Source organism: Macaca nemestrina, chromosome 19 (genome assembly GCF_043159975.1).
Source record: "Macaca nemestrina isolate mMacNem1 chromosome 19, mMacNem.hap1, whole genome shotgun sequence".
NCBI classification, from domain to species: domain Eukaryota; kingdom Metazoa; phylum Chordata; class Mammalia; order Primates; family Cercopithecidae; genus Macaca; species Macaca nemestrina.
In genome coordinates, this window is record NC_092143.1 from 18,917,186 (window position 1) to 18,940,417 (window position 23,232).

General features: G+C 39.5%; 1 protein-coding gene and 1 long non-coding RNA gene across 12 annotated transcripts in view; one reads left to right on the forward strand and one right to left on the reverse strand.

The window, feature by feature from the left end:
* The window catches only part of LOC139360002 (uncharacterized), a 247,168-nt gene that overhangs the window by 43,840 nt on the left and 180,096 nt on the right, over positions 1–23,232 (forward strand). The window lies entirely within an intron of this gene.
* LOC105477026 (cadherin 20) overlaps positions 1–23,232 on the reverse strand; it is a 224,049-nt gene that overhangs the window by 19,032 nt on the left and 181,785 nt on the right. For all 10 annotated transcript variants that reach the window (XM_071085247.1, XM_011733353.3, XM_011733348.3 and 7 more), the window contains one exon: positions 8,239–8,492. In XM_071085247.1, the coding sequence (XP_070941348.1) occupies positions 8,239–8,492 (254 nt within the window). The remainder of the gene's footprint in view (positions 1–8,238; positions 8,493–23,232) is intronic.

Consider the following 23,232-nt stretch of genomic DNA (forward strand, 5'->3'; position numbering starts at 1 on the left):
GCAGAAACATGGATTATATACATCATTTGCATTTGGATAAGCATATGACAGCATACCACATGAGACAACTGAGTGCCTACCATATGAAGCATGGCTCTACCACTTCTGAGTTAACGGCTACTGGAAGACTGCATTCGTGGTTTTATTTGTTCAAAAACAAAAGTCATCTCCTCCTCCAATGAACAAAACAAATATTGCTTCAATTTTCTCATTCAAAAAATGAAATAAGCAGGGTGCCCACAGTCTTGGGGAAGTTTTAAGCTATTTAAATATGGTTTATGCTATGTAGTGCTTGGAATTACCCCAATAATTTTGGGACATCCTGAGTATCAACTCCTGTATATATTTGTTTAAAAGGAATTGTATTCAAATGAGTTCTCAAATGCTAATCGGAAACTAGAAAAGGAGAAAGGTTATAGTTTAGTGGTTCCAGTCCTTATAATTTGTATCAACTATTAAGAAGAAAAGCTTTGTACCACAACCTTTCTTAACATGCTAATGACCAACCTTCTGGCAAACACAATAATGGTAGTGTATTTACTAGCTGGAGATCCCTAAACTATGGTATGCTTTTAGCAGGATGGACCGGATCTGGCTAGGTTGTTTCCTGTAAATAAACTAGAGTTTATGAATTTGTGGGGTACAGCCTGCTGGAAAATGTCATATAAGCTATGTAATTGATGTTGTATAACAAGCAAATGTTCCATCACAAAAATGGATCTTTGTGTTCAAGCAAGGCACTTTGTCTATTGCTTCTACCTTTCATGTTCAGTCTGGACCAACATGCATCTTTATGCAAAAAAAGGACATTTATGGGCACCTGTGCCTGACAGTTTCAGAGCTCTCCAAGGGGAGAATGACTCATATTTTGCTGTTGTCTGTATCATTTCAGCCATTAGTTAACTAGGTCCTGGGTAAGATCTATATTTCCTGTTGAACCTGATTTGGCAATCCAATTCTGTTGTGTTATTTCACCTGTGTTATCTCGTCTGGTCTCCATCCTGGAAGATTCAACAAATACGGAGGGAGGCTTAGGCATGTGGATGTTAAAAACCCTCTATAAGGGATTTTGATATGTGGCCATGATTGAGAACCATCAGTGAGAACCTTATGTAGTCCTTGGTAAAGGCTAAGTAATATTTATCATTTTTATTTTTTAATTCTTTTTTTCTTCTGAGGTGGAGTCTTGCTCTCTTGCCCAGGCTGGAGTGCAGTGGCATGATCTCAGCTCACTGTAGCCTCCACCTACTGGGTTTGAGGGATTCTCCTGCCTCAGCCTCCCGAGTAACTGGGATTACAGGTGCCTGCCACCATCCCCGGCTAATTTTTATATTTTTAGTAGAGACAGGGTTTTCCCACATTGGCCAGTCAGGTCTCAAACTCCTGACCTAAAGTGATCTGCCTGCCTCGGCCTCCCAAAGTGCTGGGATTACAGGTGTGAGCCACCATGTCCGGTCATTTTTATTTTTTTAATTGACAAGTAATAATTATATATATTTATGGGGTACAGTGTGGTATTTTGATACATGTATACATTGTAGAATGATCAAATCAGGCTAATTAACATGTCTATTACCTCACATATGTATTTATTTTTTGCAGTGATACCATTTAAAATCTTTTAGCTATTTTGAAATATACAATACATTATTATGAACTATAGTTACCATGCTGTGCAGTAGATCACAGGAACTTACTACCCCTTACTGTAGCATTGAACCTTTTGACTCTTTTCCCTGTTTACCCACCAGCCTCTGGCAATCAGCACTGGGCTCTCTACTTCTATGAGTTTGACTTTCTTACATTCTACATATAACTGAGATCACGTGGTATTTGTCTTTCTGTGCTTGACTAATTTAGCATAATGTCATCTAGACTCATCCATGTTGCAAATGACAGAATTTCTTTATTTTTTAAAGCTGAATTGAGTAAGGCTGAAATGAATATTCTATTATGTATGTATACCACATTATTTTTACCCATTCATCTGTTGATGGGCACTGAGGTTGTTTCTGTATCTTGGCTATTGTGAATAATACTGCAGTGAATATGAAAGTGGAGACATTCTTTGACATACGAATTTCAGTTCCTTTGGATATATACCCAGAAATGGGATTGTTGGATCACATGGTAATTCTCTTTTTAGTTTTTTGAGGAACCTCCATACTGTTTTCTAAAATGGCCGTACTAACATTCTCACCAACAGTGTACAAGGGTTCCATTTTTCTACACACCGCAGCCAACACTTATGTTTCGTGTTTTTGACAACAGACATTCTAACGTGTGAGGTGATATCTCATATTGAGGTTTTAATTAGCGTTTTCCTGATGATTAGTGATGTTGAGCATTTTTTCATGTATCTGTTGGTTATTTGTATGTCTTCTTTTGAGAAATGTCTGTTCAGGCATTTTGCACGTTTTTTAAACAGGGTCATTTGTCCTAATTTTGAAATAATATTACAAAGCTATAGTAACTAAAACAGCTGGAATTAAAACAGACCCATCAACCAACTAAATAGAGAGCTCAGAAATAAACTCATAGGTCTGCAGTCAATTAACTGATTTTTGACAAAGGTTCCAAGAACACATAATGGGGAAAGGACAGTCTCTCCAATAAAGTGTTGAAAAAACTAGATATCCACATGCAGAAGAATGGAAATGGACCCTTATCTGACACCTTATACAGGAATCAACTTAAAATGGATTAAAGACTTAAATGTTAAGACCTGAAACCATCAAACTACTAGAAGAAACCTTATGGGAAAAGCTCCACAATGTTGGTCTGGGCAATGGTTTCTTGGATATGACCCCACAAGCACATACAAAAGCAAAAATTGACAAATGGGATTGTATCAAACTAAAAACGTGTGCACAACAAAGAAAACAATCTAACAGAGTGAAGAGACAACCCACAGATTGGGAGAAAATATTCTTTTCATAGAATAAAGGGTTAATATCCAAAATATATAAATAACTCAATAACAAGAAAACAACCCTATTTTTAAAAGACCAGTAATTATAATAGCTGCCACTTGCTGAATATCAGAAACTTTACTATGTACTTAATATACAGCTTCTTTTAAAATTTTTCCAACATCTCTGGGAGGTATTGGAAATTATTATCTCAATCAACAGATAAGGAAACTGAGGCTTAAAGAAGTCACTTTTTTCTTCCTTTCTTTAGAAATGGGTTCTCTCCTTGTCACCCAGGCTGGAGTGGTGCAGTGGCATGACCAAAAACTAACTGCAGCCTCAAACTCCTCGACTCTAGTAATCCTTCCATCTCAGCCTCCTGAGTAGTTGGGACTAGGGGCAGGTCCCACCCCACCTGGATAATTAAAATATGTATTTTTGGATTTTAAAAGACAGACTCTTGCTGTATTTCCCAGGCTGGCCTCAAACTCCTCAAACTCCTACCCTCAAGTGATTTTCCTGCCTCAGTCTTCCAAGTAGCTGGGATTATAGGAATGAGCCACTGCAACCAGCTGAAGACACTTTTATGCAATTACACAAGGAATAATTTGCAGGGTTTAAGACTTATAGCCATCCTTATGGAGTTATAACTATTGTGTTTGATTTGAAGCCATATATTCAAAGTTATAACTACTGTGTTCTTACAAATTATTTAAATAGGGACTGGGGAATTTATTGGGTTCAAAATTTGTTTTAAAGTTGCCGGCTATTGCAATCCATATCTAAACATTGTGGAGATGGAGAAGCAGCAATTTTGGAGGAAATAAACAGTTTCTTTACTATAGTGCATTGTTTTTCAGATGCAGGTTAGTGGATTGTGAAATCAGTTTGGTGGGTTATGATTAGCATAGAAAGAAAATGAAATAGAATAGAACATATGCATGCCAGACTATCACATGCAATACGGGTAAGTATTGATGTAAAGCTTTTGTTTTTTATATGTGTGTGTGTGTGTGTGTATATATATACACATACACATGTATACAGTTGTGCATATATATCTATTGGTAAAATGTATCAAATATAATGTATTTTTTTCTGCAGAGATTCAGGATGGCTATTTAGGAATTAGGAATTAAAGAGAAAGCTGATGAGTAAAGGCTAGAGAAATCAGAATCATTTATGCTATGACTCCCTAAGACTTAGGAAATTTAAGGAAGAAAATTAATGTTTCTCTCGGCCTGTGACCCTATTTAAGGAACATTCACTGTATGCCAGGCACTGCTCAGCACACACCACCTATATGGACTCATTTAATCTTTACAATAACACCACGAGGTAGGCACCATTATGGTCCTCATTTTACAGGTAAGAAGTGTGAGGAGTAGAGAGGTTAGGTCTGTTGACCGAGGTCACAGTGCTGGCAATCAAGCCCAGGCAGTCTGGCTGCAGGCTTCTGCTCCCAGCCACCAGGCTTACTTACTGATACATGGTCTATAAGAGATTGTCTAAGGAAACAAGACTTTGTCTTTTAAAGGTAAGAGTGTGTATTAGTCAGTTCTCACACTGCTAATAAAGACATACCAAAGACAGGGTATTTATAGGGAAAGAGGTTTATTTGACTCACGGTTCAGCATGGCTGGGAAGGCCTCAGCAAACTTATAAGTGTAGTGGAAAGGGACGCAAACATGTCCGTTACATGGTGGTAGGAGAGAGAATGAGTGCAAGGGAAGGGGGAAGCCCCTTATAAAACCATCAGATCTCGTGAGAACTCACTATCATGAGAACAGCATGGGGGAAACTGCCCCCATGATTCAGTTATCTCTACCTGGTCCTGCCCTTGACACATGGGGATTATTACAATTCAAGGTGAGGTTTGGGGGGGGACACAGAGCTAAACCATATCAGAGTGACAGCGAATAGTTGCCTTTTTAATAAAGAAAAACACATGCTTCAGAGTTCATTTAAAATTGACTTTTTAAGCATAAATTGTTATTTAACTTTAAAGTTTACTATTTTAAGAATTGAATTTTCTCTAAAATTAAAAAAAAAAAAACACTGAGTGGCTCATGACAGTCTTCTCTTTCAGCTCCTACACATGCAGAGAGCCAGCCATGTGGTCCTTGGAGCTATCTCCCTAATGGCAACTCTCCCGGTTACAGGCATGATGCCGAGGGGAGAGGCAGCCTATGAGAAAACAGCTTTCTATACTCAGACCTACGGCACCGTAGCAAATGTCACAGATGGCATGGGAGAGGGAGTGATAGAAATAACTAACCCACAGGACCCCTGACAGCACTGCCGGGCGACACACCAGGAGCCTTCCTCAGAGAAGCCTCCCTCATCGAGGGTAATCCCTCTCCGATTTCCCCAACGGGGCCTGAATTGAGGGAATGATAGCCTTTATTTCCCTGAATGGGATGCTGGGTCAATTTTCAGGAGGCAGGAGAAAAATTAAAGGTGTGGATACAGATGGAAAATGAGGAAATTGGGACACACTCGTGAATTATGTAGGCGGTTTTCTTTTCTTAACCATTACATTCTAACCTCCTATGAGCTGAATCGGCATCATGCAGGTACAAAGCTACCCAGAGCCGGCAGTAGCTGGTGCTTTCTGGGCTCCCTGCTTGTTGCTTAGCTGAGGACATCCTCTGAATTTGGGAGCAATTTGGAGGTGGGGCGTCAGGAGCAGGCTGGCTAAATCCACACACATTCTAGGAAGGAACTGGGGGGCAGGCAGTTTCCACATCAGCAGAAGCCTCTTTCAGTTGCCAAATGGCTCAGTAGCCTGCTTGCCGGAAAGTCCTTGAGCACGTATTAAAAATTCAGCAGATCCAAACATTGTCTTTTCATGTACGTGTCACTGAATCGGGAGATTTTGTTTTGGGGCTTATAAGTAAATGGGGACCAGCATGTATTCCTGAACACACCATCACCTTTCTAGAAAGGAGATCATAAAAGTCCTAATAATTTGTTAAATGGCCTTTTATCTGTAACATTTTAATTTCAGATGATGTGTTGATTTTTTGAATTATGTAATAGATATTTTCTCTTCAGGAATGTAAATCTCATTCTTTATAATAAAAATGCAGATGATGAATTAGCCATGCAGCATATAACTATACACATTATTTTTAAAACAGTAACTTTAATTTGAAAAATAAAGATTAGAAGAGCAGTTTGGTGAAAGATAACAGAAGAAAGGAATTCCCAAATGGGTTTTTAAATGAGAGCCAGAGAGTTAAGTTTTGGGTGCTTTTCTCTCTCGGAGTCTAGGACCCCCAGTGTTCTTCTTGGGTCCAGAGACCATTCTTTGTTGCCGTTGGATAGTACAAAGAGTCAGGAACCTCATACATAGCAATAGGAATTCCTCTCTTTCTTTGCAACCAAAATGCAGAGGGAGAATTGTCCCTAGATCTGATCATTGGAATTTCGCGTTGCCCCCTGTGCCTGAGCCATGTCTTGTTACCTCTGGCCTTGTGGCCTTGTTCTCACCAATTTTTATCTCAGGATCTGCAGTCCTGCCCCAGAACAGCCCAGTGGACCCTGCCCTGTGCCTCTGGCCTGTTCGCTCTTGCATTCATCCTGCCTGGGTTCTAGTGGAGTAGCCAGACACTCCAATATGAACCTCCCTGATACTAACACATCTGCTGGCCAACTGTTAGTTTTCAATTGGCCATCATCTGAAGCAGCATTTTCTGTTAGTCAGACAAGATTTCTTCATTTTGTCTACCTCGTTTTACTTCATGCCAGTAGTGAAAGTTTTATTCTTTAAAGTTTCTCTCATACAGTTTTCTGTTACGGGAATAGATTAATTAGCCTATGGTGGATTAATACATATATAATTAATAAATTAGGATCAGAAGGTATATACTCTTGGCTTCTGCAAATACACATTTACCATAGAATCTGTTTTGTTTTCATTGTGATTGCTTTGGGGATAATATGGTTGCACTAATCTCTCCCCATCCTAGTTTATATTTAAAAAGCTTCAGGTTGAAATATAACATCTTTAAAGTTGTTATGTAATACATTAGTTGCCTTTGAAAAAATCAAATACCAGAATTCAAACAAAATCGTTTTTGCCATTTTAATGCCTGAACATGTAAAATGTTTACTGGTTGGTTAGAGGAAGTGAATTTGCCCTAGTACAGTTATTCTCTGGAGAAAGCCATTCCTGTTAAACTGCAGAAGCACGTTTTCATTAAATACAAAACAGCAGTAGGTGAGAGCAGTAGCCAGCTGACAGAAAAGGCATTTGATAAACTGCGGTATGTTTAAAATATGTTACCTGCACTATAGCCCCATATTCAATTTACTGTGTGGCTTTCAACAATTAATGTGACAGATGGCTTCCAGCAGCATTGGAATTCTGATCTTTTGTGTCAAACTTGATAAATTTGGCAGCTGCTCTAGAAGGTTGTGGTGTCAACCTGTCCATCAGCTATTTGTACTTTGGTTCCAGTTGATGAGAGATGGCCATGACTGTAAGAGTAGTTCTTATCTTCTTGAAAGGAAGCATCTTGGTTAGAATCTTTAATTCCAAAACATGCTTTGGAGAGAGAGATATGTGGTATTGCCATACAAAGACCCGTCTATCTGGCCAGTCTACAAGGCGTTGAAGTCACTGACAAAAGTAGTAGTTTCTATGTCTGCTCTTTCTATAGTATGTGGAATATATATAGTATATATTATTTTCCCCAGTTTTAAAAAGTAAAACATGTCAAAGATTCATAAAAGATGGAAGAATGCATAATGATTTCCTTTTTGTTTACCACTGAGAGTCAACGGATTTTAACATTTTGACATCTGTGTGTCTGATTATACTTTATCTGAATCACTAGTTCTCAACCTGGGGTGATTTTGCATCACTTCCCTGGACATTTGGCAATACCTGGGGACATTTTAGGTGGTTACAACTCAGAGAGTGCTACTGCATTTCGCGGGTAAAGGCCAGAGATGCTGCTAAACATGGTTCAGTGCACAGGAGAACCCTTCCACAACAACACAGAATTATCCACCCCCAAATGTCAACAGGACCATGATTGAGAACTAAAGGGTGTGTGTGTGTATGTGTGTGTGTGTGTGTGTCTGAACCAATTGAAAGTGAGTTGTAGACATAATTACACTTTACTTCTAAATAACCTGACAAGGCCATGTTATTTAAAGAAAAACACACACACACACACACACACAAAACTCAAAGAGAAGAGTCTCCAGAAATGGGTTAGAGAAGAAAGACACAAAGGGAAAAGTGCTAGAAAATTACATACAGGGGAAGGGAAGAGTCCAGCATATAAGGAAAAGGTGAAATCTGTTGGAAAACCTGATTGAGTTGTTGGTCACATCTGGGTCCTTGGCAGAAATGATCTGTATGGTTGTTCCAATCGCCACATCCTCAGGCACCTCCACAAAGTAAAAGCCAGGTTCAAACACGGGGGGCTCGTCCACGTCTTCCACACTGATGTGCACTGTTGTTGTGTCCTGAAATGGGCCCAAGTTCAGAAAACGCATCTCTAGGTGAGGATTGGCTCCCTCCACCTTTAAGGTGTAGCTTTTCTTGCTTTCAAAACTCAGGGGCTGAAAAGTAATGACAGGAAAGTTGATTTGCCACTGAGGTTCAAGATTCAAAATATGTCAAGGTTCAAAAGGATGCCCAGTATTGATGGTCGGTGGGAAAATTCTCCAATTCATTAAGTGGGAAAAAGGTAAAGGGGAAAGAAGGGAAATCTTTGTCTTTTTCTGTAGTTCTTGGTCTTAATGTCAGTTTCAACACTTTGGGTAAAGAAGGTAAGATGTCAGTCACTGCAGATACAGTTAAGGAAGCCAGTTTGATAATAGTTTGCCCTATTATTCTGGGCAAACTTGGCTTTAACTTGTCTACTCTTCAATCAGCCTGGTATTTAGAGAGATCCTAAGAATGCCCTCAGTCGTGGGCCCAATTTGCCTGGGACTGTCTCAGTTATAAAATGAAGAGTTTCATTTCCTAGGACTCTATTCTGTTCCAGACAAACCAGGACAGTTGGTCACCTTATCTTTAGAGGTACTTGCTCATTTGAAAAGACTTGACAACAATTAAGAGCAAGTTTGTTTTCCAAACACAAACTTCCGTATGTATTCCATATATCTATTCTTTCTCTCTCTTTCTTTCTCTCCCTCCCTTCCTTCCTTCTTTCCTTCCTTCCTTCCTTCCTTCCTTCCTTCCTTCCTTCCTTCCTTCCTTCCTTCCTTCCTTCCTTCCTTCCTTCCTTCCTTTCTCTTTCTTTCTTTCTTCTAGAATATTCATGCAACTGAGGCCTAGGCTTTTGTTTTTTTCCTTAAAAAAATTATTCTTGAGTACAAACGCAATATTGATTATTTACAAGAAACTGTCACACAAGGTTCTGAGGTGCTGTGTCAGATCAATGTTTGTATATTTAGTTCATCATACACGATCCCTTTTATTGTTACTATTACTTTTTGAGATGGAGTCTCAGGCTAGAGTGCAATGGCGCGATCTCAGCTCACTGCAGCCTCCACTTCCCAAGTTCAAGTGATTCTCCTGCCTCAGCCTCCCAAATAGCTGGGATTACAGGCATGTGCCACCATACCTTCCTAATTTTGTATTTTTAGTGGAGATGGGGTTTCGCCATGTTGGTCAGGCCATTCTCGAACTCCTGACCTCAGATGATCCACCCTCAAGGTCAACCTTCCAAAGTGCTGGGTTTACAGACATGAGCCACCACACCTGACCAACAATCCCTTTTAAAATCCTTATTTGACCTTTTAGAGTTGAAGAACCCAAGACTCAGGAAGCTCAGAAGCCTGGTGTACGCTGATGTGGTTACAGCTCATCATCAAGGACTTTAATTTTGTCTATAAAATTCCATCGCATAAAATATAATTTTTTGGTTGTTCTCTTTTTTGGTTTATTCCTGTCTTCAGAATTTTTTTTTATAATTTTCAAAATAAATATAGTGCTCCAGGGCAGAGCATGAACTTAAAATGCCATTTCTGAAGAATAATCTATTTTTGTTTAAAGCTGATGAACATGTGTGTTTCAAGCAACAAGTATTTCAGAACATCAATATTTTTAAAAAATCTCGGAATGTTAAGTCCTACAAAATAACAGTGGATAGCAAAGCAGTTACTAGAACTTAAAAGTTGTATGTCAACTTTTAAGTAATAACTTACATTTTTCTAGCTAAACATCACTTTTTTTCATAAAATATGTTGAATGGCAGCACATTTCATGTTAGAGAGAGGCATGTACCCATTTAAACAACTGCTTTGCTTTTCAGAAAAAAGTATCTCTGGTGTTGCTTTAACTAGATTTGTTCTTTTCTTTCTTAAAAAAAAAAAAAATCAACTTTTTGGCCAGGAGCAGTAGTTCATGCCTGTAAGCCCAACATTGTAGGAAGCAGAGGTGGGAGGATCTCTTGAGGTTAGGATTTGGAGACCAGCCAAGACCCACATCTCTACCAAAAATACAAAAAATTAGCTGGGCATGGTGGCATGTGCCTGTAATCCCAGCTATGTGGGAGGCAGAGGCAGGAGGATGGTTTGAGCTCAGTTTAGAGTGAGCTATGATGGCACCACTGCACTCTAGCCTGAGTGACGGAGAGACACCCTGTCTCAAAAAAATTACATTAAAAATGGATACTTAATAGATTTATGTATTTTCAGGGTACATGTAATAATACATTCATAATAATTGTTATTTTCAAATTTTAATAAGGTTTTTTTTGTTTTGTTACTGTTGCTGGGTTACTGCTTATTTACTATTTACTTAGTGCCAGACATAGTGCTTCTTTTTTATGGGTCGCCAGCCATTTCCATCCAAACCAAGAAGCCCCATTCAAAACGAAGCCATCTCCACCAGCCAGCCTGCCTCCCTAGTTGTCATTGAAAAGGCAAGGTTTTCGCAAACAGGGAAATCTGCCAGTCAGATTAATGATATGTTTGAAGGACTATTTTACCAGTTCACTTAATGCTTGCTCCCTAAATCGAAACATTTTTCTTTCCTGATTAATTACATTTATACGCTCTTAAAATTCTTTATGTATTTGTAACACAGTTGTGGACAATATTGTTCATGTTAGGTTTGAGCTAGGCAAAACTTGTTTTCCTTTTAATTTTAAATCGTTTTTCTAATTTTGTGTGAAATTTGTATGTTTTAAAAAATAAGATATTTACATACATTTATATATTTACATACATACATTAAAATTTCGTTTTTAGTATAAAATTTGCAGGTTTTGAGTAGTATATTGAATCATGTGTCTACAGCAATAATCAAGCTGTAGAGCTGTTTCATCACCCCCGTGACCCTCACTCTGTGCCCCTTTGTAGTCAACCTCTCCCCTGCCACCCAGCCCCTGGCAAACACTGATTTATGTTCTGTTTTTATTGCAAGAATGTCATATAATGTCATATAAATTACATTCAGTATGTAATCTTTTGAGTTAGGTTTCTTTCACTTAGCATTTGAGATTCATCCATGTTGCATGAGTGAGGAGTCTTTTTTTGTTTGTTTGTTTTTGTTTTTGTTTTTTTTTTTGAGACAGTCCCACTCTGTCACCCAGGCTGCAGTGCAGTGGCGTGATCTGGGCTCACTACAACCTCTGCCTCCCAGGTTCAAGCGATTCTCTTGCCTCAGCCTCCCAAGTAGCTGGGACTACAGGTGTGTGCCACCACGCCTGGCTAATTTTTATATTTTTAGTGGAGGCAGAGTTTCACTATGTTGGCCAGGCTGGTCTTGAACTCTTGACCTCAGGTGATAGGCCCACCTCGGCCTTGGCCTCCCAAAGTGCTGGGATTACTGGCGTGAGCCACTATGCCCGGTGAGTTTGTTCTTTTTTATTTCCAAGTAGTATTCTATTGTATGGATATACAACAGTTGATTTATTCATTCTTCACTAAAGATAACATTTGTGTTTTTTTCCAATTTCTGACAGTTATGAATAAACCTGCTATAAATATTTGCATACAGGGTTTTTGTGTGAGCATAAAATTTCATTCCACTGGGGTAAATACCCAGGAGTGGAGTTGTAGGATTGTAAATATATTTTTAACTTTACAAGAAACTTCCAGATGAATTTTCAGAAAGGCAGTACCAGTTTGAATTCCCACCAGGAGTGTATGAAAGCTCTGGTTTCTCCACATCTTTGTCAGCACTTGGTTTTGCCAGTTTAAAAATTTTTATGTATCCTAGTATGTGTAAAGTGGTATCTCATTGTGGTTCTGATTTGCACTTCCTTACTGCCTCGTGATGCATCTTTCTATGTCTTCTTGAAGAGGTCTTTGTATATTCTTTATTCAAGTCCATTATCAGACATATGATTTGCAAATATTTTCTCCTAATCTGTGATTTGTCTTTTCATTCTCTTAACAGTGTCCTTTTTAAAAATTATTATTATACATTAAGTTCTGTGATACATGTGCAGAACGTGCAGGTTTGTTACATAGATATACACGTGCCATGGTGGTTTGCTGCACCTATCAACCTGTCGTCTACATTAGGTATTTCTCCTAATGCTATCCCTCTCCTAGCCCCCCACCCCGCGACAGGCCCTGGTGTGTGATGTTCCCCTCCCTGGGTCCGTGTGTTCTCATCGTTCACCTCCCACTTATAAGTGAGAACATGCAGTGTTTAGTTTTCTGTTCATATGTTAGCTTGCTGAGAATGATGGTTTCATCCATGTCCCTGAAAGGACATGAACACATCCTTTTTTATGGCTGCACAGTATTCCATATTGTGTATGTGCCATATTTTCTTTTTCTTTTTTTTTTAATTATTTTTTATTATTATACTTTAAGTTCTGGGGTACATGTGCATAACGTGCAGGTTTGTTACATATGTATACTTGTGCCATGTTGCAGTGCTGCACCCATCAACTCGTCAGCACCCATCAACTCGTCATTTACATCAGGTATAACTTCCAATGCAATCCCTCTCCCTCCCCCTCCCCATGATAGGCCCCGGTGTGTGATGTTCCCCTTCCCAAGTGCAACTGATCTCATTGTTCAGTTCCCACCTATGAGTGAGAACATGCGGTGTTTGGTTTTCTGTTCTTGTGATAGTTTGCTAAGAATGATGGTTTCCAGCTGCATCCATGTCCCTACAAAGGACACAAACTCATCCTTTTTTATGGCTGCATAGTATTCCATGGTGTATATGTGCCACATTTTCTTAATCCAGTCTGTCACTGATGGACATTTGGGTTGATTCCAAGTCTTTGCTATTGTGAATAGTGCCACAATAAACATCCGTGTGCATGTGTCTTTATAGCAGCATGATTTATAATCCTTTGGGTATATACCCAGTAATGGGATGGCTGGGTCGAATGGTATTTCTAGTTCTAGATCCTTGAGGAATCGCCATACTGTTTTCCATAATGGTTGAACTAGTTTACAATCCCACCAACAGTGTAAAAGTGTTCCTATTTCTCCACATCCTCTCCAGCACCTGTTGTTTCCTGACTTTTTAATGATCGCCATTCTAACTGGGGTGAGATGGTATCTCATTGTGGTTTTGATTTGCATTTCTCTGATGGCCAGTGATGATGAGCATTTTTTCATGTGTCTGTTGGCTGTATGAATGTCTTCTTTTGAGAAATGTCTATTCATATCCTTTGCCCACTTTTTGATGGGGTTGTTTGATTTTTTCTTGTAAATTTGTTTGAGTTCTTTGTAGATTCTGGATATTAGCCCTTTGTCAGATGAGTAGATTGCAAAAGTTTTCTCCCATTCTATAGGTTGCCTGTTCACTCTGATGGTAGTTTCTTTTGCTGTGCAGAAGCTCTTTAGTTTAATGAGATCCCATTTGTCAATTTTGGCTTTTGCTGCCGTTGCTTTTGGTGTTTTAGACATGAAGTCTTTGCCCATGCCTATGTCCTGAATGGTACTACCTAGGTTTTCCTCTAGGGTTTTTATGGTATTAGGTCTAACATTTAAGTCTCTAATCCATCTTGAATTAATTTTCGTATAAGGAGTAAGGAAAGGATCCAGTTTCAGCTTTCTACTTATGGCTAGCCAATTTTCCCAGCACCATTTATTAAATAGGGAATCCTTTCCTCATTTCTTGTTTCTCTCAGGTTTGTCAAAGATCAGATGGATGTAGATGTGTGGTATTATTTCTGAGGACTCTGTTCTGTTCCATTGGTCTATATCTCTGTTTTGGTACCAGTACCATGCTGTTTTGGTTACTGTAGCCTTGTAGTATATATAGTTTGAAGTCATGTAGCGTGATGCCTCCAGCTTTGTTCTTTTGACTTAGGATTGTCTTGGAGATGCGGGCTCTTTTTTGGTTCCATATGAACTTTAAAGCAGTTTTTTCCAATTCTGTGAAGAAACTCATTGGTAGCTTGATGGGGATGGCATTGAATCTATAAATAACCTTGGGCAGTATGGCCATTTTCACGATATTGATTCTTCCTATCCATGAGCATGGTATGTTCTTCCATTTATTTGTGTCCTCTTTTATTTCATAGAGCAGTGGTTTGTAGTTCTCCTTGAAGAGGTCCTTTACATCCCTTGTAAGTTGGATTCCTAGGTATTTTATTCTCTTTGAAGCAATTGTGAATGGAAGTTCATTCATGATTTGGCTCTCTGTTTGTCTGTTACTGGTGTATAAGAATGCTTGTGATTTTTGCACATTAATTTTGTATCCTGAGACTTTGCTGAAGTTGCTTATCAGCTTAAGGAGATTTTGGGCTGAGACAATGGGATTTTCTAAATATACAATCATGTCATCTGCAAAGAGGGACAATTTGACTTCTTCTTTTCCTAACTGAATACCCTTGATTTCTTTCTCTTGCCTGATTGCCCTAGCCAGAACTTCCAACACTATGTTGAATAGGAGTGGTGAGGGAGGGCATCCCTGTCTTGTGCCAGTTTTCAAAGGGAATTTTTCCAGTTTTTGCCCATTCAGTATGATATTGGCTGTGGGTTTCTCATAAATAGCTCTTATGATTTTGAGGTACGTTCCATCAATACCGAATTTATTGAGCGTTTTTAGCATGAAGGGCTGTTGAATTTTGTCAAAAGCCTTTTCTGCATCTATTGAGATAATCATGTGGTTCTTGTCTTTGGTTCTGTTTATATGCTGGATTATGTTTATTGATTTGCGTATGTTGAACCAGCCTTGCATCCCAGGGATGAAGCCCACTTGATCATGGTGGATAAGCTTTTTGATGTGCTGCTGAATCTGGTTTGCCAGTATTTTATTGAGGATTTTTGCATCGATGTTCATCAGGGATATTGGTCTAAAATTCTCTTTTTTTGTTGTGTCTCTGCCAGGCTTTGGTATCAGGATGATGTTGGCCTCATAAAATGAGTTAGGGAGGATTCCCTCTTTTTCTATTGATTGGAATAGTTTCAGAAGGAATGGTACCAGCTCCTCCTTGTACCTCTGGTAGAATTCAGCTGTGAATCCATCTGGTCCTGGACTTTTTTTGGTTGGTAGGCTATTAATTATTGCCTCAATTTCAGAGCCTGCTATTGGTCTATTCAGGGATTCAACTTCTTCCTGGTTTAGTCTTGGAAGAGTGTAAGTGTCCAAGAAATTATCCATTTCTTCTAGATTTTCTAGTTTATTTGTGTAGAGGTGTTTATAGTATTCTCTGATGGTAGTTTGTATTTCTGTGGGGTCGGTGGTGATATCCCCTTTATCATTTTTTATTGCGTCTATTTGATTCTTCTCTCTTTTCTTCTTTATTAGTCTTGCTAGTGGTCTGTCAATTTCGTTGATCTTTTCAAAAAACCAACTCCTGGATTCATTGATTTTTTGGAGGGTTTTTTGTGTCTCTATCTCCTTCAGTTCTGCTCTGATCTTAGTTATTTTTTGCCTTCTGCTAGCTTTTGAATGCGTTTGCTCTTGCTTCTCTAGTTCTTTTAGTTGTGATGTTAGAGTGTCAATTTTAGATCTTTCCTGCTTTCTCTTGTGGGCATTTAGTGCTATAAATTTGCCTCTATACACTGCTTTAAATGTGTCCCAGAGATTCTGGTATGTTGTATCTTTGTTCTCATTGGTTTCAAAGAACATCTTTATTTCTGCCTTCATTTCGTTATGTACCCAGTAGTCATTCAGGAGCAGGTTGTTCAGTTTCCATGTAGTTGAGCGGTTTTCATTGAGTTTCTTAGTCCTGAGTTCTAGTTTGATTGCACTGTGGTCTGAGAGACAGTTTGTTACAATTTCTGTTCTTGTAGATTTGCTGAGGAGTGCTTTACTTCCAATTATGTGGTCAGTTTTGGAATAAGTGCGATGTGGTGCTGAGAAGAATGTATATTCTGTTGATTTGGGGTGGAGAGTTCTATAGATGTCTATTAGGTCTGCTTGCTGCAGAGCTGAGTTCAATTCCTGGATATCGTTGTTAACATTCTGTCTCGTTGATTTGTCTAATGTTGACAGTGGAGTGTTGAAGTCTCCCATTATTATTGTATGGGAGTCTAAGTCTCTTTGTACGTCTCTAAGAACTTGCTTTATGAATCTGGGTGCTCCTGTATTGGGTGCATATATATTTAGGATAGTTAGCTCTTCCTGTTGAATTGATCCTTTTACCATTATGTAATGGCCTTCTTTGTCTCTTTTGATCTTTGATGGTTTAAAGTCTGTTTTATCAGAGACTAGTATTGCAACCCCCACTTTTTTTTGTTCTCCATTTGCTTGGTAAATCTTCCTCCATCCCTTTATTTTGAGCCTATGTATGTCTCTGTGTGTGAGATGGGTCTCCTGAATACAGCAGACTGATGGGTCTTGACTCTTTATCCAGTTTGCCAGTCTGTGTCTTTTAATTGGAGCATTTAGTCTATTTACATTTAAGGTTAATATTGTTATGTGTGAACTTGATCCTGCCATTATGATATTAACTGGTTATTTTGCTCGTTAGTTGATGCAGTTTCTTCCTAGCTAAATGGTCTTTACATTTTGGCATGGTTTTGCAATGGCTGGTACCGGTTGTTCCTTTCCATGTTTAGTGCTTCCTTCAGGGTCTCTTGTAAGGCAGGCCTAGTGGTGACAAAATCTCTAAGCATTTGCTTATCTGTAAAGGATTTTATTTCTCCTTCACTTATGAAACTTAGTTTGGCTGGATATGAAATTCTGGGTTTCAAATTGTTTTCTTTAAGAATGTTGAATATTGGCCCCCACTCTCTTCTGGCTTGGAGAGTTTCTGCCGAGAGATCTGCTGTTAGTCTGATGGACTTCCCTTTGTGGGTAACCCGACCTTTCTCTCTGGCTGCCCTTAAGATTTTTTCCTTCATTTCAACTTTGGTGAATCTGGCAATTATGTGTCTTGGAGTTGCTCTTCTCGAGGAGTATCTTTGTGGCGTTCTCTGTATTTCCTGGATTTGAATGTTGGCCTGCCCTACTAGGTTGGGGAAGTTCTCCTGGATGATATCCTGAAGAGTGTTTTCCAACTTGGTTCCATTTTCCCCCTCACTTTCAGGCACCCCAATCAGACGTAGATTTGGTCTTTTTACATAATCCCATACTTCTTGCAGGCTTTGTTCATTTCTTTTTCTTCTTTTTTCCTTTGGTTTCTCTTCTCGCTTCATTTCGTTCATTTGATCTTCAATCACTGATACTCTTTCTTCCAGTTGATCGAGTCGGTTACTGAAGCTTGTGCATTTGTCACGTATTTCTCGTGTCATGGTTTTCATCTCTTTCATTTTGTTTATGACCTTCTAGCAATAATTACTCTAGCCATCAATTCTTCCACTTTTTTTTCAAGATTTTTAGTTTCTTTGCGCTGGGTACGTAATTCCTCCTTTAGCTCTGAGAAGTTTGATGGACTGAAGCCTTCTTCTCTCATCTCGTCAAAGTCATTCTCCGTCAAGCTTTGATCCGTTGCTGGCGATGAGCTGCGCTCCTTTGCTGGGGGAGATGCGCTCTTGTTTTTTGAATTTCCAGCTTTTCTGCCCTGCTTTTTCCCCATCTTTGTGGTTTTATCTGCCTCTGGTCTTTGATGATGATGGTGATGTACTGATGGGGTTTTGGTGTAGGTGTCCTTCCTGTTTGATAGTTTTCCTTCTAACAGTCAGGACCCTCAGCTGTAGGTCTGTTGGCGATTGCTTGAGGTCCACTCCAGACCCTGTTTGCCTGGGTGTCAGCAGCAGAGGCTGCAGAAGATAGAATATCGCTGAACAGCGAGTGTACCTGTCTGATTCTTGCTTTGGAGGCTTCCTCTCAGGGGTGTACTCCACCCTGTGAGGTGTGGGGTGTCAGACTGCCCCTAGTGGGGGATGTCTCCCAGTTAGGCTACTCAGGGGTCAGGGACCCACTTGAGCAGGCAGTCTGTCCCTTCTCAGATCTCAACCTCCGTGTTGGGAGATCCACTGCTCTCTTCAAAGCTGTCAGACAGAGTCGTTTGCGTCTGCAGAGGTTTCTGCTGCTTTTGGCTTTTGTTGTTGTTTACTGTGCCCTGTCCCCAGAGATGGAGTCTACAGAGACAGGCAAGTTTCCTTGAGCTGCTGTGAGCTCCACCCAGTTCGATCTTCCCAGGGCTTTGTTTACCTACTTAAGCCTCAGCAATGGCGGGCGCCCCTCCCCCAGCCTCGCTGCTGCCTTGCCGCGAGGTGGCAGACTGCTGTGCTAGCAATGAGGGAGGCTCCGTGGGCGTGGGACCCTCCCGCCCAGGTGTGGGATATAATCTCCTGGTGTGCCTGTTTGCTTAAAGCGCAGTATTGGGGTGGGAGTTACCCGATTTTCCAGGTGTTGTGTGTCTCAGTTCCCCTGGCTAGGAAAAGGGATTCCCTTTCCCCTTGCACTTCCCAGGTGAGGTGATGCCTCGCCCTGCTTCAGCTCTCGCTGGTCGGGCTGCAGCAGCTGACCAGCACCGATCGTCCGGCACTCCCCAGTGAGATGAACCCAGTACCTCAGTTGAAAATGCAGAAATCACCGGTCTTCTGTGTCACTCGCGCTGGGAGTTGGAGACTGGAGCTGTTCCTATTCGGCCATCTTGCTCCGCCCCATATTTTCTTTATCCAGTCTATCATTGTTGGGCATTTGGATTGGTTCCAAGTCTTTGCTATTGTGAACAGTGCTGCAATAAACATACGTGTGCATGTGTCTTTATAGTAGAATGATTTATAATCCTTTGGGTATATACCCAGTAGTGAGATTGCTGGGTCATATGGTAATTCTGGTTCTAGATCCTTGAGGAATCATCACACTGTTTTCCACAATGGTTGAACTAATTTACACTCCCACCAACAGTGTAAAAAAGCATTCCTATTTCTCCACATCCTTTCCAGCATCTATAGTTTCCTGACTTTTTTAATGATCGCCATTCTAACTGGCATGAGATGGTACCTTAATATGGTTTTGATTTGCATTTCTCTAATAACCAGTGATGATGAGCTTTTTTTCGTATGTCTGTTGGCTGCATAAATGTCTTCTTTTGAGAAGTGTCTGTTCATATCCTTCACCCACTTTTTGATGGGGTTGTTTTCTTTTCTTGTAAATTTGTTTAAGTTCCTTGTAGATTCTTGATATTAGATCTTTGTCAGATGGATAGATTGCAGAAATTTTCTCCCATTCTGTAGGTTGCCTGTTGACTCTGATGATTGTTTCTTTTGCTGTGCAGAAGCTCTTTAGTTTAATTCAATCCCATTTGTCAATTTTCACTTTTGTTGCCATTGCATTTGGTGTTTTAGTCATGAAGTCTTTGCCCATGCCTATGTCCTGAATGGTATTGCCTAGGTTTTCTTCTAGAGTTGTTATGGTTTTAGGTCTTATATTTAAGTTTTTAATCCATCTTGAGTTAATGTTGTATAAGGTATAAGGAAGGGGTCCAGTATCAGTTTTCTGCCTATGGGTAGCCAGTTTTCCCAATACCATTTATTAAATAGGAAATCCTTTCCCCATTGATTGTTTTTGTCAGGTTTGTCAAAGATCAGATGGTTGTAGATGAGTGGCATTATTTCTCAGGCTTCTGTTCTGTCCCATTGGTCTATATTTTGGTACCAGCACCATGTTGTTTTGGTTACTGTAGCCTTGTAGTGTAGTTTGAAGTCAGGTACTGTGATGCCTCCAGCTTTGTTCTTTTTGCTTAGGCTTGTTTTGGCTATATAGGCTCTTTTTTGATTCCATATGAAATTTAAAGTAGTTTTTTCTAATTTTGTGAAGAAAGTCAATGGTAGCTTGATGGGGATAGCACTGAATCTGTAAGTTACTTTGGGCAGTATGGCCATTTTCACGATATTGATTCTTCCTATCCATGAGCATGGAATGTTTTTTCATTTGTTTGTGTCCTCTCATTTCCTTGAGCAGTGGTTTTCAGTTCTCCTTGAAGAGGTCCTTCATATCCCTTGTAAGTTGGCTTCCTAGCTATTTTATTCTCTTTGTAGCGATTGTGAATGAGAGTTCACTCATGATTTGGCTCTCTGTTTTATCTATTATTGGTGTATAGGAATTCTTCTGATTTTTGCACATTGATTTTGTATCCCGAGACTTTGCTGAAGTTGCGTGTCAGCTTAAGGAGATTTTGGGCTGAGATGATGGGGCTTTCTAAATATACAATCATGTCATCTGCAAACAAGGACAGTTTGACTTCCTCTTTTCCTGTTCGAATACCCTTTATTTCTTCCTCTTGCCTGATTGCCCTGTCCAGAACTTCCAATATGTTGAATAGGAGTGGTGAGAGAGGGCATCCTTGTCTTGGGCCAGTTTTCAAAGGCAATGCTTCCAGTTTTTGCCCATTCAGTTTGATATTGGCTGTGGGTTTGTCATAAATGACTCTTACTATTTTGAGGTAGGTTCCATCAATACCTAGCTTATTGAGAGTTTTTAGCATGAAGGGGTGTTGAATTTTGTTGAAGGTCTTTTCTGCATCTATTGAGATAGTCATGTGGTTTTCGTCATGGGTTGTGTTTATGTGATGGATTACATTTGTTGATTTGTGTATGTTGAACCAGCCTTGCATCCCAGGGATGAAGCCAACTTGATCGTGGAGGATAAGGTTTTTGATGTGCTGCTGGATTCGGTTTGCCAGTATTTTATTGAGGATTTTCACATCGATGTTCATCAGGGTTATTGGCTGGAAATTTTCTTTTTTTGTTGTGTCTGTGCCAGGCTTTGGTATCAGGATGATCCTGACCTCATAAAATGAGTTAGGGTGGAGTTCCTCTTTTTCTACTGTTTGGAATAGTTTTGGAAGGAATGCTACCACCTCCTCATTGTACCTCTGGTAGAATTCGGCTGTGAATCTATCTGGTCCTGGGGTTTTTTTGGTTGGTAGACTATTAATTACTGCCTCAATTTCATAACTTGTTGTTGATCTATTCAGGGATTCGACTTCTTCCTGGTTTAGTCTTGGGAGCGTGTATATGTCCAGGAATTTATCAATTTCTTCTAGATTTTCTATTTAATTTGCATAGTGGTGTGTATAGTATTCTCTGATGGTAGTTTGTATTTCTGTGGGATCAGTGGTGATATCCCCTTTATCATTTTTTATTGCGTCTATTTGATTCTTCTCTCTTTTCTTCTTTATTAGTCTTGCTAGCAGTCTGTCTATTTTGTTAATCTTTTCAAAAAACAAGCCCCTGGATTCACTGATTTTTTGAAGAATTTTCTGTCTCTTCAGTTCTGGTCTGATCTTAGTTACTTCTTATCTTCTGCTAGCTTTTGAATTTGTTTGCTCTTGCTTCTCTAGTTTTTTTAATTCTCATGTTAGGGTGTTGATTTTAGATCTTTCTCACTTTCTCCTGTGGGCATTTAGTGCTATAAATTTCCCTCTAAACACTGTTTTAGCTGTATCCCAGAGATTCTGGTATGTTGTTCTGGTTTTAAAGAACTATATTTATGCCTTAATTTTGTTATTTACCCAGTAGTCATTCAGGAGCAGATTGTTCAGTTTCCATGTAGTTGTGTGTGTGTTGAGTGAGTTTCTAAATCCTGAGTTCTAATTTGATTGCACTGTGGTCTGAGAGACTGTTTGTTATGATTTCCATTCTTTTGCATTTGCTGAGGAGTGTTTTACTTCCAGTTATGTGGTCAATTTTAGATTGTCGATGTGGTGCTGAGAAGAATGTATGTTCTGTTGATTTGGGGTGGAGAGTTCTGTAGATGTTTATTAGGTCTGCTTGGTCCAGAGCTGAGTTCAGGTCCTGAATATTCCTGTTAATTTTCTATCTCGTTGATTTGTCTAATGTTGACTGGGTGTTAAAGTCTCCCGCTATTATTGTGTGGGAGTCTAAGTCTCTTTGTAAGTCTCTAAGAACTTGCTTTATGAATCTGGGTGTTCCTGTATTGGGTGCGTATACATTTAGGATAGTTAGCTCTTCTTGTTGCATTGATACCTTTACCATTATGTAATGCCCTTCTTTGTCTTTTTTTTGATCTTTGTTGGTTTAAAGTCTGTTTTATCAGAGACTAGGAATGCAACTCCTGTTTTTATTATTTTTCGCTTTCCATTTGCTTGGTGAATATTTCTCCATCCATTTATTTTGAGCCTGTGTGTGTCTTTGCATGTGAGATGGGTCTCCTGAATACAGCACACTGATAGGTCTTGATTCTTTGTCCAATTTGCTGCTCTGTGTCTTTTAATTGGGGCATTTAGCCCATTTACATTTAAGGTTTATATTGTTATGTGTGAGTTTGATCCTGTCATTATGATGCCAGCTGATTATTTTGCCTGTTAGTTGATGCAGTTTCTTCATAGTGTCAATGGTTTTTACAATTTGGTATGGTTATGGGTTTTTCCCTTCTGTATTTTGTGCTTCCTTCAGGAGTTCTTGTAAGGCAGGCCTGGTAGTGACAAAATCTCTTAGCATTTGCTTGTCTATACAGGATTTTATTTCTCCTTTGCTTATGAAGCTTAGTTTGGCTGGATATGAAATTCTGGGTTGAAAATTCTTTTTTTTAAGAATGTTGAATGTTGGCTCCCACTGTCTTCTGGCTTGTAGGGTTTCTGCAAAGAGATCTGCTGTTAGTCTGATGGGCTTCTCTTTGTGGGTAACCTGATCTTTCTCTCTGGCTGCCCTTAACATTTTTTCATTCATTTCAACCTTGGTGAATCTGATGATTATGTGTCTTGGGGTTGCTCTTCTTGAGGAGGATCTTTGTGGTGGTCTCTGTATTTCCTGAATTTGAATATTGACCTGTCTTGCTAGGTTGGTCCTGGATAATACCCTGAAGAGTGTTTTCAACTTGGTTCCTTTCTGCCCGTCACTTTCAGGTACACCAATCAAATGTAGGTTTGGTTTTTTCACATAGTCCCATATTTCTGGGAGGCTTTTGTTCATTCCTTTTAATTCTTTTTTCTCTAATCTTGTCTTTATGCTTTTTTCATTAAGTTGATCTTCAATCTCTGATATCCTTTCTTCTGCTTGATCGATTTGG